General features: G+C 50.3%; 11 protein-coding genes across 11 annotated transcripts; 5 read left to right on the forward strand and 6 right to left on the reverse strand.

Moving 5' to 3' along the window:
• Positions 1 to 132: 132 nt before the first annotated feature.
• P168DRAFT_288826 (DER1-domain-containing protein) lies at positions 133 to 1,820 on the forward strand. Its single transcript, XM_024836878.1, has 5 exons — positions 133 to 295; positions 359 to 537; positions 587 to 684; positions 1,143 to 1,185; positions 1,241 to 1,820. Exons 1-5 carry the CDS (start codon positions 261 to 263, stop codon positions 1,654 to 1,656), a joined length of 771 nt encoding a protein of 256 aa, XP_024693961.1. The 5' UTR covers positions 133 to 260; the 3' UTR covers positions 1,657 to 1,820.
• A 299-nt stretch (positions 1,821 to 2,119) lies between these two features.
• Positions 2,120 to 4,139, forward strand: cbf5 (pseudouridine synthase CBF5). Its single transcript, XM_024834196.1, has 5 exons — positions 2,120 to 2,322; positions 2,425 to 2,581; positions 2,642 to 3,273; positions 3,333 to 3,559; positions 3,625 to 4,139. The coding sequence occupies exons 1-5, from the start codon at positions 2,223 to 2,225 to the stop codon at positions 3,928 to 3,930; spliced, it is 1,422 nt and encodes a 473-aa protein (XP_024693962.1). The 5' UTR covers positions 2,120 to 2,222; the 3' UTR covers positions 3,931 to 4,139.
• Positions 4,140 to 4,358: 219 nt separating this feature from the next.
• P168DRAFT_122274 (FYV10 family protein) lies at positions 4,359 to 6,053 on the forward strand. The gene is made up of 3 exons (XM_024832629.1): positions 4,359 to 4,558; positions 4,624 to 5,457; positions 5,530 to 6,053. Exons 1-3 carry the CDS (start codon positions 4,505 to 4,507, stop codon positions 5,959 to 5,961), a joined length of 1,320 nt encoding a protein of 439 aa, XP_024693963.1. The 5' UTR covers positions 4,359 to 4,504; the 3' UTR covers positions 5,962 to 6,053.
• Positions 5,946 to 7,523, reverse strand: P168DRAFT_309706 (25S rRNA (uracil2634-N3)-methyltransferase; the record flags this gene model as incomplete). The annotated part of the gene is made up of 2 exons (XM_024839329.1): positions 5,946 to 7,122; positions 7,319 to 7,523. The coding sequence occupies 2 exons, from the start codon at positions 7,521 to 7,523 to the stop codon at positions 6,119 to 6,121; spliced, it is 1,209 nt and encodes a 402-aa protein (XP_024693964.1). The 3' UTR covers positions 5,946 to 6,118.
• Positions 7,524 to 8,724: 1,201 nt separating this feature from the next.
• On the reverse strand, positions 8,725 to 10,105 carry gmtA (GDP-mannose transporter; the record flags this gene model as incomplete). Its single annotated transcript, XM_024833358.1, has 4 exons — positions 8,725 to 9,164; positions 9,249 to 9,620; positions 9,690 to 9,777; positions 9,863 to 10,105. The coding sequence occupies 4 exons, from the start codon at positions 10,103 to 10,105 to the stop codon at positions 8,725 to 8,727; spliced, it is 1,143 nt and encodes a 380-aa protein (XP_024693965.1).
• Positions 10,106 to 10,871: 766 nt separating this feature from the next.
• On the forward strand, positions 10,872 to 12,118 carry P168DRAFT_325733 (thioredoxin-like protein). Its single transcript, XM_024841045.1, has 2 exons — positions 10,872 to 11,471; positions 11,519 to 12,118. The coding sequence occupies exons 1-2, from the start codon at positions 11,014 to 11,016 to the stop codon at positions 11,727 to 11,729; spliced, it is 669 nt and encodes a 222-aa protein (XP_024693966.1). The 5' UTR covers positions 10,872 to 11,013; the 3' UTR covers positions 11,730 to 12,118.
• A 467-nt stretch (positions 12,119 to 12,585) lies between these two features.
• P168DRAFT_280308 (cell wall assembly and cell proliferation coordinating protein) lies at positions 12,586 to 14,300 on the reverse strand (the record flags this gene model as incomplete). The annotated part of the gene is made up of 2 exons (XM_024835860.1): positions 12,586 to 14,179; positions 14,290 to 14,300. The coding sequence occupies 2 exons, from the start codon at positions 14,298 to 14,300 to the stop codon at positions 12,586 to 12,588; spliced, it is 1,605 nt and encodes a 534-aa protein (XP_024693967.1).
• Positions 14,301 to 16,946: 2,646 nt separating this feature from the next.
• On the reverse strand, positions 16,947 to 18,356 carry P168DRAFT_233966 (uncharacterized protein; the record flags this gene model as incomplete). The annotated part of the gene is made up of 2 exons (XM_024833392.1): positions 16,947 to 17,168; positions 17,247 to 18,356. The coding sequence occupies 2 exons, from the start codon at positions 18,354 to 18,356 to the stop codon at positions 16,947 to 16,949; spliced, it is 1,332 nt and encodes a 443-aa protein (XP_024693968.1).
• A 641-nt stretch (positions 18,357 to 18,997) lies between these two features.
• On the forward strand, positions 18,998 to 20,304 carry P168DRAFT_288835 (SCF ubiquitin ligase complex subunit HRT1). Its single transcript, XM_024836879.1, has 3 exons — positions 18,998 to 19,442; positions 19,509 to 19,658; positions 19,718 to 20,304. The coding sequence occupies exons 1-3, from the start codon at positions 19,332 to 19,334 to the stop codon at positions 19,814 to 19,816; spliced, it is 360 nt and encodes a 119-aa protein (XP_024693969.1). The 5' UTR covers positions 18,998 to 19,331; the 3' UTR covers positions 19,817 to 20,304.
• Positions 19,973 to 20,640, reverse strand: P168DRAFT_288836 (signal peptidase complex subunit 1). Its single transcript, XM_024836880.1, has 3 exons — positions 20,505 to 20,640; positions 20,338 to 20,397; positions 19,973 to 20,255 (listed from the first exon to the last, which is right to left on the reverse strand). Exons 1-3 carry the CDS (start codon positions 20,550 to 20,552, stop codon positions 20,055 to 20,057), a joined length of 309 nt encoding a protein of 102 aa, XP_024693970.1. The 5' UTR covers positions 20,553 to 20,640; the 3' UTR covers positions 19,973 to 20,054.
• A 536-nt stretch (positions 20,641 to 21,176) lies between these two features.
• Positions 21,177 to 22,404, reverse strand: P168DRAFT_295843 (homoserine kinase; the record flags this gene model as incomplete). The annotated part of the gene is made up of 3 exons (XM_024838068.1): positions 21,177 to 21,518; positions 21,590 to 21,888; positions 21,981 to 22,404. 3 exons carry the CDS (start codon positions 22,402 to 22,404, stop codon positions 21,177 to 21,179), a joined length of 1,065 nt encoding a protein of 354 aa, XP_024693971.1.
• Positions 22,405 to 24,782: the final 2,378 nt, after the last annotated feature.

Consider the following 24,782-nt stretch of genomic DNA (forward strand, 5'->3'; position numbering starts at 1 on the left):
CTGTGTATCGGCACTCCACCAGATATCGGAGCGGGAAAACGTGTCCCGAGCAAAAGTGGATGCCACATCTCAATTTCTCACTTTAAAAACCCTTTCGCTTCCTCCTTTCTCACTCTTCTCTTCTCCTACACATGTACCATTGTCGCTTCAGACTAACTACAGGAGCCTCAGTTTGCACTTCATAATGATCGGAGTGAGTCTTGCTTGAGTACAACCATATCATAACTGCAGTGTCTTGATTGCAATACTCATTTCAAGCTATGGATCGTTTTTGGGCTGCCCCTCCTGTCACCAGGTACATCTATGTCACGAATTCCTATTGACACTGGGATTTATTGACCGATGTTCATGGGTCTAGGACTTTGACCGCCCTTACCTTTGCCCAGTCTGCACTGGTCTATGGTGGTTTGCTGGGTGCTCATCGAGTCATCTTCCTACCAGAGTTGTTGTTCAAGCTTCCGCCTGATCTGTGGAGACTTTTCTCGTCTTTCCTACTGACCGGGCCACGGCTGTCATTTATCTTTGATCTTTACTTTTGTATGAAATTTGCTGGCTCGTCTCAACAACGGTGCTAATCCCCGGCCAGTGTTCACCTATGGCAGTGGTTTGGAAACAGATTCGCCGCGCTTCAGTTTACCGGGTGATTTCTTCACCTATGTATTCTTTGTAGCCACCGTTATCCTGGTAAGTTGCGAGCTTTGTCCCAAGGAATATTGCAAAAGAGCACCCTTGAGCATTTCAATTTCATACTTCCTAAAGCTCCTCATTACTGTTTTCCCACACTTTTCTTTTTTGTCTGTTGCTTTACCGTTCACCTCGCATTATCTGCCCGCCCGGCCTATTATTTAGTCGAAGCGGTTCCTGGAAGCGAGGGAGATTACCCCTGCAGCCCGTACAGTCCCTACACTGATCTTTCAGGGGCTGTGTGCGCTGTGGGAATGGTGGGATTGCCTTTGAGATAGCCTCCGTGACCAATTATTCACGATGGTTTTTATGGTGCCCTACATTATAGATTATATTATTACCTGTTTATTCAACCAAGATCTCATTTTCATTCCATTTGTTTGATTTATTTCCTTCCATTTCCATCTCGCACTCTTAAGGTGTAGCTACAATGTCTTTATGCTAACTATGCATAATAGCTCACCGCAGGTTATCTGCTGAATGGTGTAATCTTCACGTCCGGTGAGCTTGCTGTGGTAATCTGCATGGCCCTCGTGCCTATTCTGACGTCGGATAGCTTTGATACTCGCTTTTGTCTACACATCCGCGCAGGATAATCGAGGGAGAAAGACGAATTTTTTCTTCTTCCAGATCCCGATGGAGATGGTACCTTGGGCTATGCTTGGTGTCACCTTAGTGATGTCCGGGTGGCCTGCTGCACTGTATGAGAGCACCGGAATACTTGCTGCTCATATGTACGATTTCCTGACGCGGATTTATCCGGCATTCGGCGGTGGTCGAAACTATCTCACCACACCGGCCTTTGTGAGAAGGCTCTTCTCGACTTATGTGCCTAGAAGCGCGAATCGAGCCTATGGAACTGCATACCGACCAACAGGCCCGGCGCAAAATCCCTCATCAAGCGGTTGGACTTCGTCTTTGCAGAGTCCTTGGAGTGGCCGCGGCCCTGGGCGGAGATTGGGGGGGAATTGAGTCTTGACAGACCCAACATGTAATCATCATTTGTCTCGAGATGGTCTAACTCGGAGGCGACCAGCTGTCAGACCAGGTTGTCAAGGAAGCAAAGTCATTGCATTGCAATTGCAGGATGTGCATAAAACAGCCAAACAATTAGTACTGAATCTACTCGCGTAATCATAGCATGGAGTTACTTGTGCATATTTATGAGTTAGTAGAGGTAGAAAGTTTTGTAGAACGACTACTATCAGCAGCAGACAAGTCATGAGATAGGATAGGATGAATGGGGAAGATTTCCACTTCCCAGCGCTAAACCATGTCGAGTATGGAGATTACATAAAATACCACCCGGGTACTCTCCGTGACAATACCCATACCATGGACCCGTAAGCAGCTGGTATTATTGCCGCCGCCGCACTTCAGCAAAAATTCTTAAACCTCTTTCTCGCTAGCGTCTCGGGAAGACCTTGGCTCTGCAGTGCAATTTTTCCTGCGACTTTTCCCAACGCGCCCACTTGCTCGGATTTTCTGCCATCCTCAAGTCAGACCGTTCAAGCTTCCTGCAAATAGTGGCAGTCGCAATGGCGAGTGAAGCGATGGATTACACAATTAAGCCAGAGGCTGGCAACGGCAACATCCCTACCTCTGAGTGGCCGCTTTTGCTCAAGAATTATGACAAGCGTACGTTTCCATCTAGATCGAGATTTCATTCTTGCTTCCCCAAGCATTCAAGATTACATCCTTTCAGTGGCTGAGGCTGGCGACTGACTCTCTATCTTCTAGTCCTCGTCAGAACGGGTCACTTCACCCCCATCCCTGCCGGTTGCGCTCCTCTGAAGCGTGATCTGAAGTCGTATATCAACTCCGGTGTGATCAACCTGGACAAGCCGTCCAACCCGTCCAGCCATGAAGTCGTCGCTTGGATGAAGAGGATCTTGAGGTTAGTTCTTGACTGTTCATGCTTGCACTGGAGAGCTAGATACTGAGACGTACTTTTAAGGGCCGAGAAAACTGGCCACAGTGGAACGCTTGATCCCAAGGTCACCGGTTGTCTGATCGTCTGCATTGACCGTGCCACTCGCCTTGTCAAGTCGCAGCAAGGTGCCGGAAAAGAATACGTTTGCGTGATCCGTCTGCATGAGAAGATCCCTGGCGGCGAGGCTCAGTTCCGCCGCGCCCTGGAGACCCTGACGGGTGCCCTGTTCCAGCGCCCCCCTCTGATCTCCGCTGTCAAGCGTCAGCTCCGTATCCGTACGATCCACGAGAGCAAGCTTTACGAGTTTGACAACGAGAGACACCTTGGTGTGTTCTGGGTTAGCTGTGAGGCTGGCACGTACATCCGAACCCTTTGCGTTCATTTGGGTCTTCTGCTCGGTGTTGGTGCGCACATGCAGGAACTGCGCCGTGTACGATCTGGTGCCATGGATGAGAACCGTGGCCTGGTCACTCTGCACGATGTTTTGGATGCCCAGTGGATGTACGACAACCAGCGTGATGAGTCGTACCTCCGTACCGTCATCAGCCCGTTGGAGAGTCTCCTCACGACTTACAAGCGTATTGTCGTGAAGGATAGCGCCGTCAATGCTGTTTGCTACGGTGCCAAGCTCATGATTCCGGGTCTGCTGCGTTTCGGTACGTTTGGCCCCATTCTATATTCGGCTGGCTTGATGTGTGACTAACGTGGATTGTAGAGTCTGGCATTGATATCAACGAGGAGGTTGTGCTCATGACTACCAAGGGTGAGGCTATCGCCATCGGTATCGCCCAGATGTCGACCGTCGAGTTGACCACTTGCGACCACGGTGTTGTGGCCAAGGTCAAGCGTTGCATCATGGAGCGTGATCTCTACCCTCGCCGATGGGGTCTGGGCCCCGTGGCTTTGGAGAAGAAGAAGCTCAAGTCTGCCGGAAAGCTGGATGTAAGAACCACAATCTCGTGAAGCCCCATTCGGATCAGGATCAAGGCTGACTAAATATTTTACAGAAATACGGTCGCACCAACGAGGCCACCCCTGCCCAGTGGAAGTCTGACTACAAGGACTACACTGCACCGGAGGGAGAGGAAGGCGCCGCACCCCCCACCCCCGCCGCTGCCGTCCCCGAAGCCCCGTCGTCTCCTCAGGACAACATGGACGTCGACGATGACCAGGACGACAAGAAGCGCAAGAGACATGACGGCGAGACCGCAGAAGAGCGCGCCGAGCGCAAGAAGAAGAAGAAGGAGAAGAAGGAGAAAAAGGAGCGGAGAAAGTCGAAGCAGGGTAAGGAGGACAGCGATGATAGCGATTAAGCATTTCTAAGAAAGTCCTTGCTTTGCTTTGGTGTTGAAGTGTTTCGTTCCTAGTGACAACCGACGTGGTCCTCTATTTGCTATTTATGTGTTGGGAGTCTGACTTGGGCATGATATCTGTACCATACGTGCTCTTTTTCTTTTTTCTTTTTCTTTTCTTTATCGGAGTCGTGGGATGAAAAGGGAATAAACTAAATTTCTGTTATTTCAAGATCTGATCCAGAGTAATCCGAGGTTCTTTATAGAGTAAAAAGTAAAGGATAGAGTAAATGCAGTATTTCCTTGAATTTTGGCTACTCTGATATGGAGTACCTTAGTAGTAGTGATAGGACTGGACAAGGTACTGCCGTGCTCGTGACCTGGCCAAGAGGCGGCGAGGTTGATGTAGCGTCATTCCCCCCACCCACCTTCATACATTCAATCTACCACACGGTGCTTCACGCCTTTGCATTTATCTTATAGTTGGATTTTATGTGGGATTCAATTTCTAATAAGAATCACTCTTTCATCTGTGACATCTAAAGGGCGTTAAAGTGGCCACTTGCAACAGCTCTGAAGAGCGTGTTCATCCATTATGGCTGCGGAACTGACGTCCACCAAGCTTAATGCGGAGAACCATCTCCTACTGGTAACGTCCACAGCATACTTCTGTTCCTTCAAGCTTCTAAATCTAACGAAATCGATCTGTAATAGGATCAACCCCTTCTCAAACTGCCCTATGAGCTGTCACGGAGAAACTTCAAGTCCGTCCAGCGACTTGTCGAGCGGGAGAAGGATTACACTCTCCCGGCACTCAAGGACACCGCCAATGCATCACTATCTAATACCCAAACACCCGAGCAGTCGCTCGCAGCTCTCGACGCGATGATATCTCGGATGCAGGGGCTCAAACGGAAGATGGAAGGCTTGCACCAGGAGGAGAAGAAGATACACGACCAATCAAGGAAGCGCATACACCATCTAGAATCGTTGCACCATATTCCTAGTCTGGCAGACGTGAAGTACGATCAGTGGTCGAGAGTACGGCTTGACCGATTGATAGTGGACCATATGCTACGGTCTGGTTACACGGAGAGTGCTCAGCAGCTGGCGAAAGAGAAAGACATCGAAGACCTGGTAGATCTCAACGTCTTCGTGCAGTGCCAGCGGATCGCGGAGAGTCTTCGTCGAGGAGAGACGAAGGATGCTCTGCAGTGGTGTAGTGAGAACAAAGCAGCATTAAAACGAAGCCAGGTCCGTCCATCCGTCCGTTTGATTCTTCCCTCCCATCGGCATTTACAATTGGCGCTATCTATTGAAGACCAAAGGCAAAGGCTAACTCGCCATGTACAGTATAATTTAGAATTTGAATTGCGGCTGCAACAGTACATTGAAATCATTAGGGCTGGCGATCGAACCAAATATGTTGACGCAATGAACCACGCGAAGAAGTATCTCACTCCGTACATCGACACACAATCAGCCGAAATACATCGGGCTGCAGGGCTTCTTGCCTTCCCTCGAGACACAAAGGCTGAACCTTACAAGGTATGCCGCCTGATATCCGTGGAGCCTCTTATTTCTCAGGGTTGTAAGCTGATCAAAGTGCCCTATTTCTAGTCCTTGTATGCCCCAGAAAGATGGTCTCGTTTGTCTGAGCTCTTTGTTCGCACTCATCATGAATTGCTGTCCTTGCCATCACGGCCGTTGCTACATATCGCCTTGTCTGCCGGACTATCGGCTCTCAAAACACCCGCATGCCACTCGGCTTATACCTCCTCGAGTTCCAATTCATTATCCACCACGACATCCGTCTGTCCGATATGTTCCACCGAACTCAACGAGCTTTCGCGCAGTCTGCCGTACGCACACCATACGAAGAGTTATGTGGAGAATGACCCGATCGTGCTACCAAACGGCAGGGTATATGGCCAACACCGGCTACTCGAAATGAGCAAGAAGGTCGGCTGTGTTGAAGCCGGCAAGGTTAAGGATCCTACCACTGCCGAGGTTTTCGATGAAAGCGAGATGAAGAAGGTTTATATCATGTGATGGATTGAGTTCAGAGCATGTTTTTGGATGTCACTTGTTACCATGTCTGGACCCTTTCTTCTGCTGCTACCAACGACTCGGGTGTTTGATGAGTACACATATCAAGTGGTATTGAGAGTCAATCGTCGTGATTATTATTTTCTAATCCCGTAATAGACTAGTCGTCACCTTCGCTGCCAGACTCATGCCTCGACCTCTTATTTTTCGACGCCATGTTTTCTTTCGCAGACCGAGAACGTTTGAGGGCTTTTTCGTCCTGCTTGACCTCGAAGACATACATCCTCGCATCTCGATCTTCACCGCGCCACCCGCCTCTTCCTCCATTCTTCCCTTCAATCTCTCCGATGGTGCGCGCATGCGCGTACTCCTCGTACGAAGCCCAGGGAAACTTGAAACTCGTCACGACACGCAAGCCAGCATGACGGGCAAGATCTTTGACGTTCCAAAGAGTATAGGGTTCCCTTTCGAACATAGTGACGAGGATTTGGCCGGGATCAGTCCGGAGCTTTCTTTCCGTACGAGCTGTTATGTCCTTTGCGCCGGTTTGGGACTGGTCATCATCCTCGTCCGACTCTTCCAGGTCACTCTCGGACTCGGACATCTCCCACTCATCATCGTCTACACCCTCACTATGCACAACGGGCGGAAGTGACAGCAAAGGCACGCAGGCTTTGAAGAACGCCACCAGGAGTTCCTGGTTCGCGCGAACCTGCCTGTTAACATCCGTCGAGATCCCGCCGACATGCGGGAAGTTAAAACAAATCAGATCCCACGGTCCGCCACCACCACCAGCATTAGAAGGAGCGCCCCTCTTCGCCTCAACCCAAGCAGGAAGCCTCGGCTCTTTCCGGTGATATCCTCCGCGGACATCCTTCCCACCACCGGCCGACGCACCGAGTTTCCGGGCATCAACAGAAAAGAGCACATCAGGACCATGGCGGCGTTGATTTTGTTGGTTTTGCTTTTCGGGCTGGTCGTCATTCTCCTCGGCGTTAGCTCCGGAGGAGTCTTTCGTTTTGGCAAACGCCGTGAGAACGTCGTTGACGTTCTGCTCCGCTTGGGGATATTTGCTGTATAATGTCTCTTTGTCGTCGTAGCATGTGGCTAGGACGTTTTTGCAGCGGTGTTGGGTGACCAGCGCGCGAGCGAAGGAGAAGTCGCCTGTTGTTTGTGAGCTTTACATACATATATATGCCAATGATGAATTTATATCTATGTGGCCGTGTTATAGCATGGGTACTATCAATGTGCTACTAGAACATATCGAGAATATTGCTCCCTCCAATCCCACTCCTCTCCATCCCAAACAGTCCTAGAAAAACAGCAAGAAAAGAAGAATAAAAAAAAGTAAACTCACCTTCCCCAATCAACAAAACCCGATCCTTCCTCCCAAACGGGACAATCGGCCGCTGCTGCTGCGACGGTTTCTTCTGCGGCTGGTTCGACTTGGAAGTCACATCACCCTGACCATGATTACTATTCTTATTGCCGCCGCTGCCGCCTTTACCCTTCGCCTGAGACGAAGGCGCAGTCGTGGTAGACAACCTGGAAAAGGAGTTCATTTTGCGACTGCCCGCTTTGGGATGCGCTGCTGCATCTTTGGAGGGAGGGCCTTGGACCCGTGGTTTTTTGGAATTGTGTTTGGGCATTGTTTGCTGTTGGTTTGCTGCTGTTGCTGTTGCTTTTGCTGCTGGAGAGGTGGGTAGATCGATAGATAGATAGATAGATAAACAAATGAATGAATAAATAAATATATATATAAATAGAAGAAAGGATGGATCAATGATAAACGGACGAGGTTGAAAATGTCTTCCTTCCTTCTTTCAAAGTCGTAGTCGTACCGTACCGTAAATAGGTACGTACCTAAGTATCCTTACACCTTAGCTACTTAGCTACTTATCTCCTAGATAGACCCCTCTAGGTACAGTACATATAAAAGAACAAGAAGAAAAGAATGCCAGGATAGGTAAGTAACCTTTAGACAAGAGTGAAATCCATCAGTTAACTTAAGGTTTGAACTGATTTTTCTTGATCTTCTTTTCTTGTCCAGACTGACCAATCGGAGTGCGGCTTGGGATTGAAATTGCTTGTCTAGCTGTATTGATCCTTTGTGCCAAGCAAGGTACTTGTATATATGACTATAGTTCGATTAGAAACCATATATCCTTGTTAATACTGACAACTGCAAGACCCTTGAGAAACTCATATTGAAGATTTACGTATAGGATATATACAATACAGTATCGAAATCCTCGCTTGCAATGATGCCAGGGCGGAAACTCTTCTTCTACAAGACAAGTCGGTTGTATATATCTTGACTATGATGGTCCAGACAAGCTGTCATCCCACTCAGGTCCTCTATCCCGACGAAAGGAGAGAAAAACAGTATGCATACGAAGCGCAATCGCGCCAGGTCGTGAAAAAGGACCAGAAGAGTTAGTTCCCATGAGGATCGATGCGAAGATAATGTACAGCCCCCAACACCTGCCAAAGTCAAAGATATACTACTATAAGGAGATAATAAAAAAAGAAAAGACCAAAAATGAAATTCCAGCGTCATCCGGTCGAGCAAGTCCGACCAGAGGACTTCGGTTGCAATGAAACATGCGTCACATATCACATACATGGTTGGAAGGTTTCTGCTCTTGGAGAGACAGTAAAATGGAGTGATGCCCCGGGCGCTGAGCGATCAGCAAGCTGACCTGGCTCGGCGACCCCTTCCATGCGACACCATCCGGAATGAACCCAACCTGATGGGATGGTTTACGAACGCAGCGAGTCTCTCATGCTCTGGCTGCTGGCGCTGACAGGGTTGGATGTGGGTAGCATGCCAGTCCTGGGCTTCGCGTTCTGCTTGATCTTGGCGACGGCGTAGACGATACCACTGACGAAACCGACGAAGATGGCCGACACGCTGGGGAATGTCACAGGGGCATCGAAGAAGACCAGTCCCGATACTGCGATGGGCAGTTTGTTGAGAGCGCCAACCATGGAGTAAGTGGTCGAGGAAGTCACACGAACACACCAGGCGGAGGTGTACGAGATGAACACGGACGACAGACCAGACAGGATCATCGCAAACAGGATGTTGTTACGTTCGGCAGGAGGGAAGTTGCGGGTGATGTTGGCGGACGACCAGTCTTCCATCATAAAGGTGCACACGAGCAGGACGGGAATCGACAAAAGGTTGTTGTAAAACATGGCTAGTAGATGAGTTAGACGAGTCTGGCGTTAGGGGGAGGGGGGAGGGGGAGATTCCGGAAGGAATGCTGGGAAGAGGCGCATACTGTCAAAGTCCTTGAAGTTAGTCAACTTGATCCTCTTGCGCATGCCAAGGACGTAAGACGACGTGCAGAGGCAGTTGACCAGCATCCAGACGTATCCAGCATTGAGCGTGGAAACCTTGGCGGTCGCATCGGCACTGCTCTCCACGGCATGCTTGATATCGGCCCACGCGGCGATGAGCGAACTGAAGACCATGAGACCGAAAGAGAAAAGGGTGAGTCCAGAGACGGAGCCACCGAACCACAGCACTTCTCCATAGGCAATCAGGATGATGGTCAGGTTCTTGAAGATGGTGTACACCGGAATGGAGAGAAATTGAAGGGCCTTGGAGCCGGTGTAGATCATGCCAATCAGGAGTAAAGTGATGGGGAACCCTAATCAAGCAAGGACAACGGTCAGCCAACTCAGCACGCAGGGACCAACCAAAACAAGGTGACACGCACACTTCCTCGCCTCATCCGGGCTGAAATTGCGGTAGGTGATCAAACCGCTCGTTTTACATGTTTGAATCGCAATGATGCAGACGAGAGACTAAGCATCCAACGCAACTCCAGTCAGCGCGGCTCTCCACACACACAGCTCCATCCCATGTTCCAACCACCCAACCCAAACATACCTGAATGCAAAGGAGAAAGAAATTGAGGTTGAAATCGGTGCCGGAGAGGACATATTTATTCATAACCGTCATCAAGATCGACGACCCGCAGTATGCCAACACAGGCAGAATGGGGCTGTTGTTGTTCGCAAGGGTCGAGGTGCCCCTAGGTTGAGGCGGGGGCGCAACGGGCTCGAAGCCCTTGTTCTTCTCGATCTCGTCCATCTCGATCGTGTAGTCGTCTGTTTTCTTGTCGTCGACCATCTTGACGGTAGTTGGCTCCGCTTACGGTGGGCGGAGGGGTTTCGAATCTGGAGGATAAAAATGGAGGATGGGAATATAAAAATGGCGGTACAAGATGAGGCCGACGATCTAGAGAGGTCTGAGGCTTGAATGCGCAAACCTGGCTAAGGACTGGGGGCGCGGTGCGCCAGAGTAAATGCGCGAATCCCTGAAGGGAGGGAAGGCTTCTAGAATCAAAAGGGGAAGGAGATAAAGAATTAGTGGGCCAGCGAATGTGTTGGAAACCGAGGGTTGAATCTCCCAATCGGGGCAAACGAGACGAAGACCGGAGAGACGAAGAGGAGGAGAAAAGGCAGAAGAGCTGAAACCGAAGATGAACTCTCAACAAGGCGAGAAAATGAAAAGAAAACCAACAGAAAAAAAGAAGGAAGGAAAGGATGAATCGCAATCAAAGGAAAACAGATGAAGGAGAAAGATCCAGCCGGCAGAATCCTCCACCGCCCTGACCGGAAACGGCTACGGTCAGTTACGGTGGTCGTTATTATCATGATTACCCGTATTTGTGTTACGGCATGCCCACCTTTCGAGGGGTGCGACAGGGGCACGTTGTATTACGCTCTTAGTCTAGACTCCCGTAGATCGAAATCTTACCGGTCACTGACTGTCACCAAATTTCGTGTACTGTACCGGTAGACTGCAAATACCTCCCCACCGTGTAATTTGCACTCCACTCCCCCTCCTTAAATCTATAACCAACCCAACCCGCGGGACAGTCCACTAAAGACTGGCACCACCAAGTTAACCCATTGGCTCTTCTCTCGACAAGAGTGCTTCAACAACCACAATCATTACGCGGTGACTGACCTGTCACTTCCCTCCTCCCACATCCACTTGGACGGCGCGTGAACGAGACAGAGAGCTCAACCAAAATGACCACCAAACAAGCCCCCCGCGACCTCGACGGGGACCTCACGCAAGAAGACGACGCCGCGCTCTTCGCCGCGCTCGAGAACGAAGACGACTCACTCTACCGCGCACAACGGATCGAGCAACTGAACGCAGAATACGCCTCGGCGCAGCACGCGCGGCCCTCGGGCCCGACCACCCTCATCGAAGACAACCTCCTCCCAACGATCGAAACCGACCAGGCCCTGCTGAACTTCACGACGCAGATGAACCGATGCGTGATCCACTTCGCGCACCCGGATTTCGCCCGGTGCAAGACGATGGACGAGCACATGCGGACGCTGGCGGCGCGGCACCACGAGGTGCGGTTTGCGCGGGCGGATGTGCGGAGTACGGCGTTTGTGGTGGAGAAGTTGAAGATCAAGGTGCTGCCGTGTGTGATTGGGTTTAGGGATGGGATTGCGGTGGAGAGGGTGATTGGGTTTGAGGGGTTGGGGTCGGGGGGCGGGATGGGGCGGATGGGATTAGTACGGCTACGTTGGAGAAGCGGCTGCTTTGGAAGGGGATCTTGACGCAGTCGAGGGTGAGGGAGAGTGAGGTTGGGGAGGAGTCGTCTGATGGGGGGAGTGATGTTGAGGATGAGAATCAGAGCAGACGGAATGGTCGGGGCGCGATTCGGAGTGGGGGGATGAGGCATCGCCAGATCAATGACGACGATGATGACGATGATTGGGATTGAGATGCTTGTGCGATTGTCTACGGTGTGCGCGAGACTACCATATGGATGTATGTGGTGGGGAGGGGGAAGGGGAGGCGAAAGCGATATCCTGTATGTACCTACCTGCGGACGGTACTCCCCCTGGGATGGGCACGCCCGGGTGAACCAACCTGCGCGGCGACATCTGGAACCAGTCGCTGCATTTCCGACCCCGTGGGTACTTGCAAGTAGCAGCAGCTACTTGAGAGCATACCCATTGGACGAACATGCGACCGGTGCACAGAGCTTCCTAGGCCACGCCGTTTGTTGGTTGCAATATACTTCACACACCCCCTGGTCTAGATTGCCAGGGGTCCTGTATATCTACGTCACGACCTTGGTCGCGTTGATACCAATGATAGACATCAACGATGCGTTGTATCCATACCGTAAATGTACCTGTAACCTGTAAGACACTAACCAGGGGAACTCTCTTCTCTACCGAGTACTGCGGAGTCTATATCCGACCTACTTCAAGGACAAGAAGACGTATGCTGAATGATCATTGGTAAAGTACAGGTGTGAGAGACATGTGCCATCCCAGGCAGTGAAAAAGAACCTCTCCCGCAAACAAGAAGGTACGGTAAATGCTACACGAAACAAGTGCATGATGTTAGGAATTTATACAAGCGGATCCGACCGGTCTTCACACAAATCCATCAACCCAATATAGGCGCCAATGCGGATATTAAGAGTCACAAAATAGGAGAGGAAAAAAGAAAAGGAAAAGAAAACGGAACAAGAACAACGAAGCTCTCTTCTGCGCCAGACAAGCAAAGGGATCGATCATAATCATTCCCGCGTCGACGGCAATTCAGGGAATCGAGAGCGCCTTGACTTAGATGGCTACATTCTTCATTTCTCCCAAGACTTCCGTGTCGCTTGTGGCCGTTGTCGATCCGGAATTCGAGTCACGCTTCTGTCCTTTCTCCGTCTCCGTGGGTTTCTGCTCGCTCCCCTTCTCCGGAACCCCTTCGTTCTCTTTCCCCGAGGACGGATTGGGGGTGGTCACTTCCATCAGGTCTTCACTCTGGGGCTCCTTGGGCTTCTCCTGGGAGGGACCGGCAGGAAGCTCAGTGTCGGGAGTCGGGTTGACCGGACTAGGGGCTTCTTCCGTGACTCGGGCAAGAGGACTCGAGATGCCAAACTGGGTCTTTGGACTTTGAGTCGAGCCGCGATTGGGGAACCGGTGAGGCGACCTGCCGCGCTCTTCGCTGGGCCCCGGGCTGCCGTAAGGGGAATCTTTGCCGGACTTGCCGGCCGTGCTCAGTCCCAGGCCGTTGGGAGCCTTGCGACGAGGGGGGCGGCGACCATACTTCTGGTCCGTTCTCCACCGGAGGATCTCCAGATACGGGGGCTCCACGTTCTGTGATTTGAACTCCAGAAGCTTGAGCTCGTTCGTGTCCTCGTCCACGTGGACCTTGCCGCTGCAGAGATCATCGGCCAGCACGGCCAGGAAGGCGGCCCAGGATCGCGCGACGACGTATTTGCAGTCATAGTCGCGACCGAAGATGATGACCTGCCCCCATTTCCCCGCAGGGCCCGGCGCCAGATCGATGGCGATGTTGTTTCCACCCCAGTCGCGGGCCACCGGGATCCACGCCGGGTGAGCATAGGCCTTCTGGATGGCACCCGGGGGTTGCGACTCCTGGCGCTCCAGGAGATCCTGCCTCCACAGCGGATTGGATCCCTGAGTGGTGGGCACGGCCGACGACGAGGAGCCGGCCACCGCCTTGGGGAGGGGAGGGTTCGATAACTCCGACGAGCCGAAATACTCCTCGTTGACGGTCCTCCAGTTCTTCCACTCCTGCACCATTTCCTCGCAGTCGAGAAGCATGCAACCGAATATGACACCGGTGGGGACGCCAGGCCGCTCCTGGCCGTCGTGGACCATTAGGGACTCACGCAGTTCGAGGGGAAGACTGCAGTCGAGATCATGTTCCAACTCGTTGATATCGTTCTGGGTGCACCCTTCGCAAAGGTTGTCGAACAGTTCCTCATAATTGCTCTCCAGCCAGCGCTCGATCTTCCTCCACGAGTGGGCCACCGGCGGAGGGGGCGGAGCGCCATCGTGGAAGCTCTGCATCTGAATCTCCCCGGCACCATCCGTCCCGGGATCGGTTGATCTCCGTTTCTGCGACGAGACCGATCGCATACCGGGAGAGTAGGGGCGGTTGGGGGAGCCGATCGCGGTCGGAGACCCGGTCCAGCCATTGGAGGTCGAGTTCGTGGAGTCCTTGAGTTGATTTTCCTCATAAGGGTCGGTGAGGTCTGGTCGCGATTCGATGGCGCTGGTGGCAATGGAGGTGAGAGGTTCATCCCGACTTTGGCTGAGAGGGACATGTCTCCCTGTGCGGTACGGTGAATCGTGGGACGCGTGCCGATCATAGGAGGTCATCGCATGCCAGAAGGAACGCCATGCTCCACCGATGCTGTTTTGGGAGTAAGTAACGGCCTTCCATCGTTGCTCTGATATCTAATGAGGGAGCTAATCTTTGGTCCTAGGTGAAATAGGGCTAGAAAAAAGAGGGGGGTTACTTACGGGTTCGCCATGGTCAGGAATCAAGCACAATGGCTAAAAGGAAGCAGGAACCCAAAGTTCTCCAGGACTTTAAAAACACCGACGGGAGGTCATTGACCGAATAAACCAGAGAAACTGGGGAAGGTGAAAAGAAAGAATAGCGAGAAGCGAAAGGGATGTGAAGTTGAAGAACAAGTGGTTGCAAGGGGAAGGTTGAGGAAGTGGGTAACCCTAGCAGATCAAGGGAGTCGGGAAGGAGAGTTGAATCTGGGACGGTCTTCCAAACGAGGGAAAGAAAGGAAAAAAGAGAACAAGAACAAGAAAAAGGAAAACGAACAGACACGAAAAAGAAAAGGATAAATAGACAAAGAAGGGTGAAAAGGAGGAGGAAAGGGAAAGTTAAAAAAAAAAAAATTGGAAGAAAAGGGAGGATAAGAGAGAGGTGAAGAAGAGGAAGGAGGGGAATGGATGGGAGAGGAAGAATAATGGAGTTTGGTCGGAGTATGTGAATCCTGATGATCTGAACCGGCGGACTTTTCGGCCGGAGAAAGAATCAACGGGCGGGAAGACTGCAGTGGATTAAGTTCAGTTGTGGCTGTTTTAAGTGGGGAGAGAAGAAGAAGAAGAAGAAGAAGAAGAAGAAGAAGAAGAAGAAGAAGAAGAAGAAGAGAGGAAGAGAAGAGAGTCAGAAGAGAAGAAAGTGAAGTTCAGTGTTGACCCCTGGGAAGGCGCCTGGAACCAGGGATGGGATACGGTCTGGTTCCTGGTACGGTAAGATCGTCAATCTCTTTCTTTTCTCTTGATATATCGCTCTCTCACAGGAGGAAGACGGTCAATTAAATATTCTCAATACAATCATGATAATTATAGAAAAGAAATGAACTGGAAAAGAAATCCGAAGAAACCAATTCACCAGGTTGATCGGTATGTATTCCATCGTGTAAAGTTCTCCATTCCTTCGTTACATCGCTCTATAAACCGCCGTTCTGGTTTGGTACTTGACTCCCTTACCTGATCATTGCCTCCAAACTCACGAGAAACTATAGAAAAGGTGTCACCACCATCGTCATCACCATCATTTGCATAAACAAACAAATAAATACTCCTATCCAATGATGACATACTTGCCTGATGCAACGGCATGGAGAATATTCTCCAGTGGCAACCCCCACCCGCATTGGGTCCTGGACTGCATTCTTTCCGCGAACGGCAGTGCAGTCAGTCAGCAGTGGTTTGGATTCAACAGTATGGACGGATGGATCTATCTATACATATCTTGAAGATCATCCCCCAGTCCTAACTATGATTCAAATGTCATCATGATATCATTCGCTGCGGGCGTGGGTATACACTCGCTCGAGAACAGCTCGAGTAGAGACACAATATCATGTGGAAATATCGAGACATCCCCATGTCTTTCAACAAGATTGGCAAATATCAACCGTCAAGTTGACCATACCAGACCGCCCACTCATGACCGATCGCATGCACATCAAATAATACCTTTCTAGCCCCTCAAGCCAGAAGGAATCATAACAGTCCAGCGTGCCCCGTCCATAATATCCACCAGGAGAGTCCGACCTAGGCAGAGGATTGACAACCAATGAGGGCCATTCCACCAGTGTCGGAAACTTCCTTGACCGGTAGTGGCGGTCCCCTTTAATATCGACTAGATGCATATTGTGATTAGGAGCGAACCGTAGCTCATCTCCTGTCAGTAGGTCCAATATATACATGTTCCTATCCCTGTAGGTTCAATGGAGTCGATCGAATCAGAAGTTGCTTGTACTCCATATCATACTCCTTTTTTATTCTGTATTGTTGACTACCAGAATACTGTAGTATGGTTTTAGCTGCGCGCCGGCGTATCTCGCAGTACAGCTGTGGGGACCGATGGGGAATGCGCTCGGGAACTTCTGGACTAAATCCGCCTGAAGGTTCTGGACTCTTTACCTTACACCGCATGTATTGAATATTACACAACACTATAATTGTCTACAAATAATATATAATATAGGTCTTAAGATAGGTCAAATGAATGTATTCAAAGGATGACTGACTGCAGTACAACCCTTATGTTAGGTATGGAATAGGATGGACAAGCATCAAAATAAGGTAAGAAGGTAAGAATGTAGAGAGCGAGTGTGAATGGAGGTCGGTTGTCAACGGGACGGACGTGAACGAGAAAATAACATCAATAAAACTAGCCTCTCCCATGACCATCATACGATGGTACCAGGAATGGGAGATAAGGAACGTGATCAAATGGGAAGGCGGATAAACACAACAGGGAAAGGACACAAAAGAGGGAAGATATCAGGAAGTCAACGATACGCCTCAACAATATTCACCCAGACACATCCCAGTCAGCGCACTCCGACACACACCCTGACAGGCAGCCAAACTCCAGATTTGATGCAAAGAGAAGGTAAAAGTCATCCCCGCTAATGCACCACTGAAGATCAGATAAGAATAGCTTGCTGCAAAAACACAGAGAACCTGGTTCTCATGAACCCCGAAGAGTGACAATGACTGTAAAACGAATGAACGCTTGCAAAGCTTCAAGAAGTACCATCAAATTATCCTGAAATAACTCAACATGTCATCCCCTATAAATCAAATAGCGTGCATAACCGTGATGTAAAGTGAACAACTTCGAGCGCTGTCACTGAGAGCGTTCAGGCGTAAGAGCTTTGGATGCCGGGGGATGCAAAACCAGGGTTTGCATCAAGCTTCAGGATCTTCCGCAGATCATCCTCCATTTTCTTTGTGTCCAGCACCTGGGGTGAGCCCACCGGGTTGGCTCGGACAGGCGAGGATTGGTGGCGGACAGGGGCGTGCGGTGTATAATTACCCGGAGACCGGGTGTTATCGTAGGGCACATGTGTTTGGCGAACGTTCTCTTTAGGTGTCCCTCCATTGATTCTAGGGCCGGGCGAGGGAGCTCCTTTCCTCGGTGCCGGGCTATGAAAGCGGACTTGCTGGGGGGTGCCGGAATGTGCGTAGTTAGGCCGGGGATAGAACGAGTTCGCAGTCATAGACTGATAGTTGTTGCGTGCCGCATCAGGAATCGGGCCTGGCGGGCTGGAGGTCGTTCTGAGAGGTGTGGCAAAATGAGGGATGCTGAGATTGGCATTCGGATGTTCCTTCGGGCGCTCAGCTGGACCCTGAGCCAAATTCGACGCGGACGACGGTCTTTGAGGACGCGGATTAAGGAGTAGGGTCTTCAAAGCCTCGGTTTTGGCCTTTCTTTGACCCTCATCGAGCTCGACTTCAGCCGACGGAGGGGAATTGGTGGCCCGCATGGCGTTCATACGGTCTTTGTAAGACGGAGCAAACGAGGGCCCAATCTGGGAGGAGCGTGGCTCTGGGCTTCCCATATCGAAAGGGAATATCCCGTTGGAAGAGTCATTAAAGCCACGCTGTCGCAACGTTTTGGAATCTGTCTGAGGAGACCGAATCCGAGTGTGAGTGGTTGCTTCGGGACTGCGTTGTGGTTGCACATTTCTGGCTTCGACTGCCGCCTTGAAGAGAAAATCGAGAGGAGTGGACTCCGGCTTTCCATCCTGGACTTGGGGACGTGGTTTAGGCTTCGACGGAGTGGTCTCATAATCGGGCTCGGCATCCGGATTTTCGGCATCGGATTCTAGTGCTGGCGCGAGGTCGGATTCGGGAAGAGACTTGGAAAAGAAGCTCGGGATCGGAAGCGCGGAGGGAGCGGGGGACGCATGGAAAGTAGGGCCTGCGTAATGCGGACTGTCCCTTGGAGGAAGAATTGCGTTGCCATTATTATTATTGACCGTATTCGAACTGATGTGCCGATGGCCATTTACTGGTGGTGCCGGGGAAGCTTTGATGAATCCCTCTCGCGGTTTCTTGGTGGACCTGCCGTTCTTTTTCTTGGACATATTCACATTAACAGACGAGTCTGTAGCTGTTCCCCCTGGACTCAGGTTCCTCGGAGGGGAGGACGGAGGTGTCGATAGAAAAGTGTTCTTTTGTGTGGAGGGAATTGCATTCCGTTTAGGGGTGCGTCGGTTGTTGCGAGGACCCTTAGGAGTCAGAGGAGTAGGTGATTGGGTCGACATGACGACTGTTTGGCTTAAAAAATAGGCAGCCTTGAAGATAATAGAAAAAATAGAAAGATGCAGAAAAGGTAGAGATAAGAATGAAGATGATGCCAAAGGCTGTACGAGTGACAAGTAGGCTGTCGAATACTGCCCAGCAGCTTTCCAACTTATCAATAGTTCAAAACCAAATATAATAAAGAAGACGGGAAACAAGAAGGCAAAGCAAAGCAGAGACGCCGGACTTCGCACGAGCAGGTGTCAGAGCAAGTATAGTCGATTCAAGGATAGCAAGCTGGTGAAAGCAAAGGGTTTCATGTATGACTGGAATCAAAGCGAAGGATCGAAAAGCGAGAAACCAGAACTCCTATGCACGCTCATATCTAGATAGGCGAACGGAATGAGAGAACCGAAAGAATCTGAAGGAGCATGGTAGCTGTAGGAGGAGATGAAGTTTGAAGATGGTGGAGACGATGGTCGAAGTTGAGGTTATTGCTTGTAGTGTGTAGAGGTCTAGGATAGTGAAGCTGGCAGGGTGTAACAACTCACAAAGGCTGGGGATGACTGAGGTTAAGCGGGGGTGTGTGGATGACTAACCGCTCAGTCATGGGCAGCCACGCCACTTCAGTCCCGCCTCGTTGGGATCATCAAAACAAGGCGCAGTAGGTGCTCCCGCGGTACTTGCTTCCATTGTAAGTTATAAGATATTCAAGTGGGCCTGGTGGGTTTCTCCAAAGGCTCTCGTTGCCTCCCTTTCCCTTTCTTCCCTTTTGCCTAGAACGTGACTCAACGTTTGAGTGCTCTCTCCGTTCTGTTCTTGGGCGAATACTTACGTCAGACGCCGTGTCAACCAGGTACCCAAAGCTAGCTCCTCATCTCTTTGAGTCGACACTTCCGCCTTTCCACACTCGCCCTCTTTTCTGACAGCCCTGTCATCGAATTACGTGGACACTGGTAGATTTAACAGTTTCTGACAATCAAATCACCAGCTCAAAGATGACGGACGTGGAAATGAAAGAAGCGGCCGGAAGCTCCGACAAGGCCAAGGCTGTGTCGAAGGCTTCAGAAGGCACCAGTGACGGCAAGAAGCGGTTTGAAGTCAAAAAGGTAAGGAGATGATTGAATCTGTGCCACCAGGTCTTTGTAGCGCTGACGAATCTGTCAACAATGAAGTGGAATGCGGTGGCACTTTGGGCCTGGGATATTGTCGTGGACAACTGTGCGATTTGCCGGAACCATATCATGGATCTATGCATCGAATGCCAGGCAAACCAGGGCTCCTCTACAACCGAAGAGTGTACTGTTGCGTGGGGTATCTGCAACGTGAGACATATCCTACGATCCCGTCCCAACCGTATGCTAATCCAAGGACTCCTTCGCAGCATGCGTTCCATTTCCATTGCATATCTCGCTGGCTGAAGACCCGTCAAGTGTGCCCACTGGACAACCGGGATTGGGAATTCCAAAAATACGGCCGCTAAAAACACCGAGCGAAGCTCTCCTTTCAGGGTGGCTATGCGACATCCGCGTGGACTCTGAAGGCAAGCGGATAATGACTGGGCCGGCGTTCGAGGCTTTCTTTCTTTTTGTTCTTTGTTCATGTTCTACAGGAATTTCACTCCATGATCTGAGTCGTATAGATGAAAACGGACTGGGGTAGTGCTTCCCGCGCAGAGTTTCATTCTTTGGATAATTGGGACAAATGATCCGATCCGCATCTCATGCAACTCTCACCCCGTCTACCACCACTCCTGCCCCGCGAGAGCCACTCGCCAGCGGGACGTGCCATTTCACGGGGTTCTTATTGTACATAGGCCAAGGAGGAATGACCGCCAACCCGGTCACCACGGTACCTGCCAGACCAGCCCAAAGCGTAAGGTGAATATCCTGGTAGATGTAACCGGCAACGAACGCAATGGCCTTTAGAGACAACAAGTATAAGCAGCCTGTTTAGTTACGTGGAGATAGGAAAATAGATTCCGATCGGGTTCAATCAACTCACGCCTGTAATAATCAATAAAACCGTAGAAAGAATCTCAGTGATGCGCTGGCCTTGAAAGTCCTATGTAATGTTGCGATATTAGTATGCGGCGAAATGAATGAATGGATAGGTGGCCGGAGGGGGAGCCTTAGTAGCTTCCGCGAGCCAACATGGCCAGACCAACTTACTATTTGACCTTCGAAGGCATCCTGGATGGGAGCGAGGATGTTATCCATGATGATGTTACAGTTGATTTATTATATCAGGAGGAAATATGCGCGGATCGTTGATGTAGAAAGACAGATAAGTTGACAGACAGCTTAGTCTTACAAAGGGAGGGTCGGTCAGATCACTGCAGTTTGTATGGCCCGGCCAACCTAAGATTCCATCACCGCCCCGGCTGGGTTTAAGGCGGCGGGTAGACCAATCACTGCCACCACACCCAGTATAAACTGCCCAACTTACTGCTTTCACCTATAGATAAATAATACTGACAAACTATCTATCTATTTCTGTGTGGTCTTTTATGTAAATTTAAGAAAGAGTGCTTTTGAATACATTCGACTTACTTCGATGAGTGTATTGTCTTCATAATTTAGTTTCCCCTTCGTTGTCTGGGTTGGTGTACATACATCAATAGAAACTACTTCGTCATGAAACTGTAATTTTAACCAGCTGATAGCATATCTTCATGGAAGAGAGGGTGTTGTCATGAGGACATTAGCATCGCACATTCTAGGCCACTTCAAAAATTCTAATTCAGCATTCATATCTGTAAAATGTACATTGAGAGTCCGTCTCTCTCGCATCTTCCCCAGTTTAGATACCCCTCTATATAGTCCACACCCAGCAGACACACCCTAATACAGCACGACGGTACCTTCCTGGGCAGGCTCAAGCAGCTTCCACTTGCAAGAGATATCATTAGCCGCAAACCCAGCGATGATGCGGTCCGCAATCTCGGTGAACCGATCCGTGGCCAGGGCCAAGATAGTCGGGCCAGCACCCGAAAGGCAGATGCCCAGCAGGCCGGGTTGAGTCTTGGGGGTCATGGACTGGAGGATTTCCGTCAAGCCTGGGATGAGGTTCTTTCGGTAGGGCTGGTGCACTTTGTCTTGCATGGCGAGGAAGATCATGTCTGGATCGGGCGGGGAGGTGCCCAGGGCGGCGGGGAGCAATGCTGCGCGTTGGAGGTTGAAGACCTGGAGGAAGGTGTTAACGCACGCATTAAATATATTTGCAATCAGCATTTGAGGGAGGGGTAGAAACGTACGACGTCTTCCCTCGAGTACGACGTTGGCAAAACGTTTCGGGCGTTGGCGGTGGGAACGACAAAGTTGGGGATGATGGCGATGGTCTTGATCTCCTTGGCCCAGGGGAACTTTCTGTAATGGCCGATGCCCAGCGGGGGCTCCGGGGGCTGTTTCCCCGTATCGACTCCGCCAGCCGGGGCGGGAAGCACCTCGCTCAGCGGGATTTCCTTGCGGGCCACATCCTCGGGCTTGAGTTCGTTCAGGTAAGTTCCGACGAAGCCTCCGAAGAGCGAGGCGGCGACGTTATCGGGGTGACGTTCTGTTCGTTATCAGTCATTGCTGTGTGGGCGGGCGAGGGGGTCCATGCACATAGACATGCAATGGCAGTAAATGGAGACGATCCAAGCTCACCTATCATCAGACAATAATCCAGCAAGCGGTCCTTGCTTAGCCCCAGTTGACCTACTTCATTCCCCAGCATCACACCAGCCACCACTGCCGTGCCAGATGACCCGAGGCCACGGCCCAGGGGGATGGGGTTTACGATATGGACACTGGTCTCCACGGGGAAGGCCCGTTGGTCATGACACCTAAGTACGTATAGAGCTACTCGAGTGATCAGGTTGACCTCGGGATCTAGGCTGATCTTCTCAGTACTTTGACTTTGGTCGTCATACGTGATCACGCAGTTGAGGGGATGTTGCGACGAGGATTGGGAGGAGTCGACCGTGACACGAAGCTCCAGGTGAAGAGATAGAGCCAGGCCAATCACGTCGAATCCAGGGCCGATGTTGGCCGAGGAGCAGGGCGTTTTGATGACGAAAGATGAAGCCATTGCGATAGTGATTTTTGCTCCGTTTCTTCTCTGCTTTCCTCTTCTGATTTGCTTTTCTTTTGTTTCGCTTTTCCTTCCGACTTTCCTTCTTGTTTCTTGTTCTACCCGTGACCCTCGATAAGACACCAATGGGTAGGAAGGCTGCAGAAAAAGAGGGATGTGTGATGGGACAGAAATCGACCTGCAGTTCTGGCCACTATTCCGAGGGATGGGAAAAAAGATAATGAATAGTAATATAAGGAATGGGAAGATAAAGACTACCGAATATGAGGTCGGAAACAAATATTGCGATGACTCGGAAGTCTTGGCATTGGCCCCGCGGAAGGGAAAAAATTGGGCGTGGTTGACCGACCTCGGGGCGAGTTCCAGATGCTTAGTCTGCACTGCACTGTAGGGCTATCATTCCGGAATCGTCCCCCTGCATCCTGTTTGCGTTGTCCATGCTGCTAAACTTTGCTTCCCAGGTTTCAAGATTGATCTATCAGAATGATCAATACTATTTATACTGAAAAAGAATATCACGATTATACATATGCATGTTGTTTGTCTCCATAATTCCCCCTCGTGCTGTCTAGTACTAAGGTACCTAGGTAGGTGGGTGAGTACTCGAACAGCACGTCTGATCATATAGTAAACCAATGATATTGAGAGGTTTATCATCATGGTTAGGTATGATTGACCATATACAGCTGTCCCGATGTGATGGATCTGAGATGCACATGCATGATATGGTTGACATTACTATTATTAATTGTCCAGCAAGATCCATGGATTGTTGCCGAAACCAGTTCCAGTTCCGCCCACCGTGGACAATCCATGACTAACGTTGTCCGTGTCACCTGATATCAAGATCTGGATTCATTCAAGGTGAATGAATTTGATCATTCAGATATTGTCAAGTTCAATAAGAAAGGGTCACATGCAACTCTCTTATCTATAGCTTAAACAGACCAGAATACAGTTACATCCATCCCAGGTCCAGTGCGGAGTTGACTCACCGGGCTAATGGCAAGAAGCCATCTCATTGAAACTGCTTAAAGTCTTAGCCCTTGTTGGCGCTCTTGTAGTGCTCCATATTTAACTTCTCTTACACGGAAATCCCCTCCCTGTCGGTGCTCTTTTGGCCACCGGAATCAACCCTCACTTTCTTGGCCCCTTTCTTTTCTCCTCTTTTTTTCTGGTTCTTTTCTGCTTGTTTCTTGGCTTTTTCTTTCTTTTGGCTCCGGTTTCTTTCTCATTTGGTAGCCTGACTGGTTCGTGGTTCCAGTCCTTTTTAAACCCAAGACTTCCTTCGGCCTGTCTTCTGTCTTCTGTCCGTCTGATCTTGGTCCTTTTCAGTCAAGTCCCAAAGAATTAAGACTAAGACACCTCTGGGTGCAACGTCCGGCCTGATTCTATCTTTGGTTTCGTCTCCATAAATTTCTTCGCCCCCTTTTCCCTCTCCATCACTTTCTTTGTTTTTACTCGTCTGGTCTTCTGCTCTTCGAATCTCTCTCTCTTCCCTTTTGATTCTGTCTTTCCTTTTACTTTTATAGAAAGACAGATCTCGGGTTGGTTTGTCTTTTCACTCTTCTATTTCTGATATCGATTCGGACTTTTGATTTTTTCATATCTTATTTTTATCTATTTTTTATTTTTTTATTCTTGAAAATAAAATTATATAAGCATCGCTCATTGCTCCGTCATTCGCCAGTCTCTTTTACTATCGGCGACTCGACTTTTTCCTCGCTTCAATCTCGTGGTGTGCCGGGATTTTTCACCACTCATCTCTCTCCACATCAGACCGACTTCCACCAAAAGATTCTCTGCTGTTGACTTCTCCTGCGACCAAGAGAATAAACTTCTGCTGATCGTCCCACCCATCTCGATATCGTCGCCGATACTTCCGTCTCATACCTTAAGAATCGGGTACCGACGTCATTGATCAAAGCGAAGTTTAAAACAAAAAGAAGAGGGAAAAAAAGGTCTCGCCGCGGTGAACTCAAGGAACTCTGTTGGAGCTTCCTGTAAACTCATCCCTACTCAACTGCAACTCTGGAGCGACCACGCTCCTCGTCGGATTACTTAGTCAAGTTGGCGGGCACTCGCTTCAACCAGTCTACCTTCCTCCAGCCTCTCCTGGGCCCTAAGTGCAGGGTCTTCTGCGGGGGCGTCACCAAACCCCCGTAATAGAACGGTCCAGCGACCGAAGAAAGCTGGCCCTCGATCTCCCCGACGGTAATGCCAGGCCCTGTCGAGGGGTCTGGCTGATGGATGGAGAAGCATTTCCCTGGGACTTGTTCACGCCCTCGTTGTCGTTGACCCGAAGGCTTTGATCATTTACCGCTTGGTGCTTGCCTAACTCTTCTTTATATTTTCTGCGCTTTTCTTCCTTTCTC

Source organism: Aspergillus campestris (genome assembly GCF_002847485.1).
Source record: "Aspergillus campestris IBT 28561 chromosome Unknown P168scaffold_4, whole genome shotgun sequence".
In the NCBI taxonomy this organism is placed as follows: domain Eukaryota; kingdom Fungi; phylum Ascomycota; class Eurotiomycetes; order Eurotiales; family Aspergillaceae; genus Aspergillus; species Aspergillus campestris.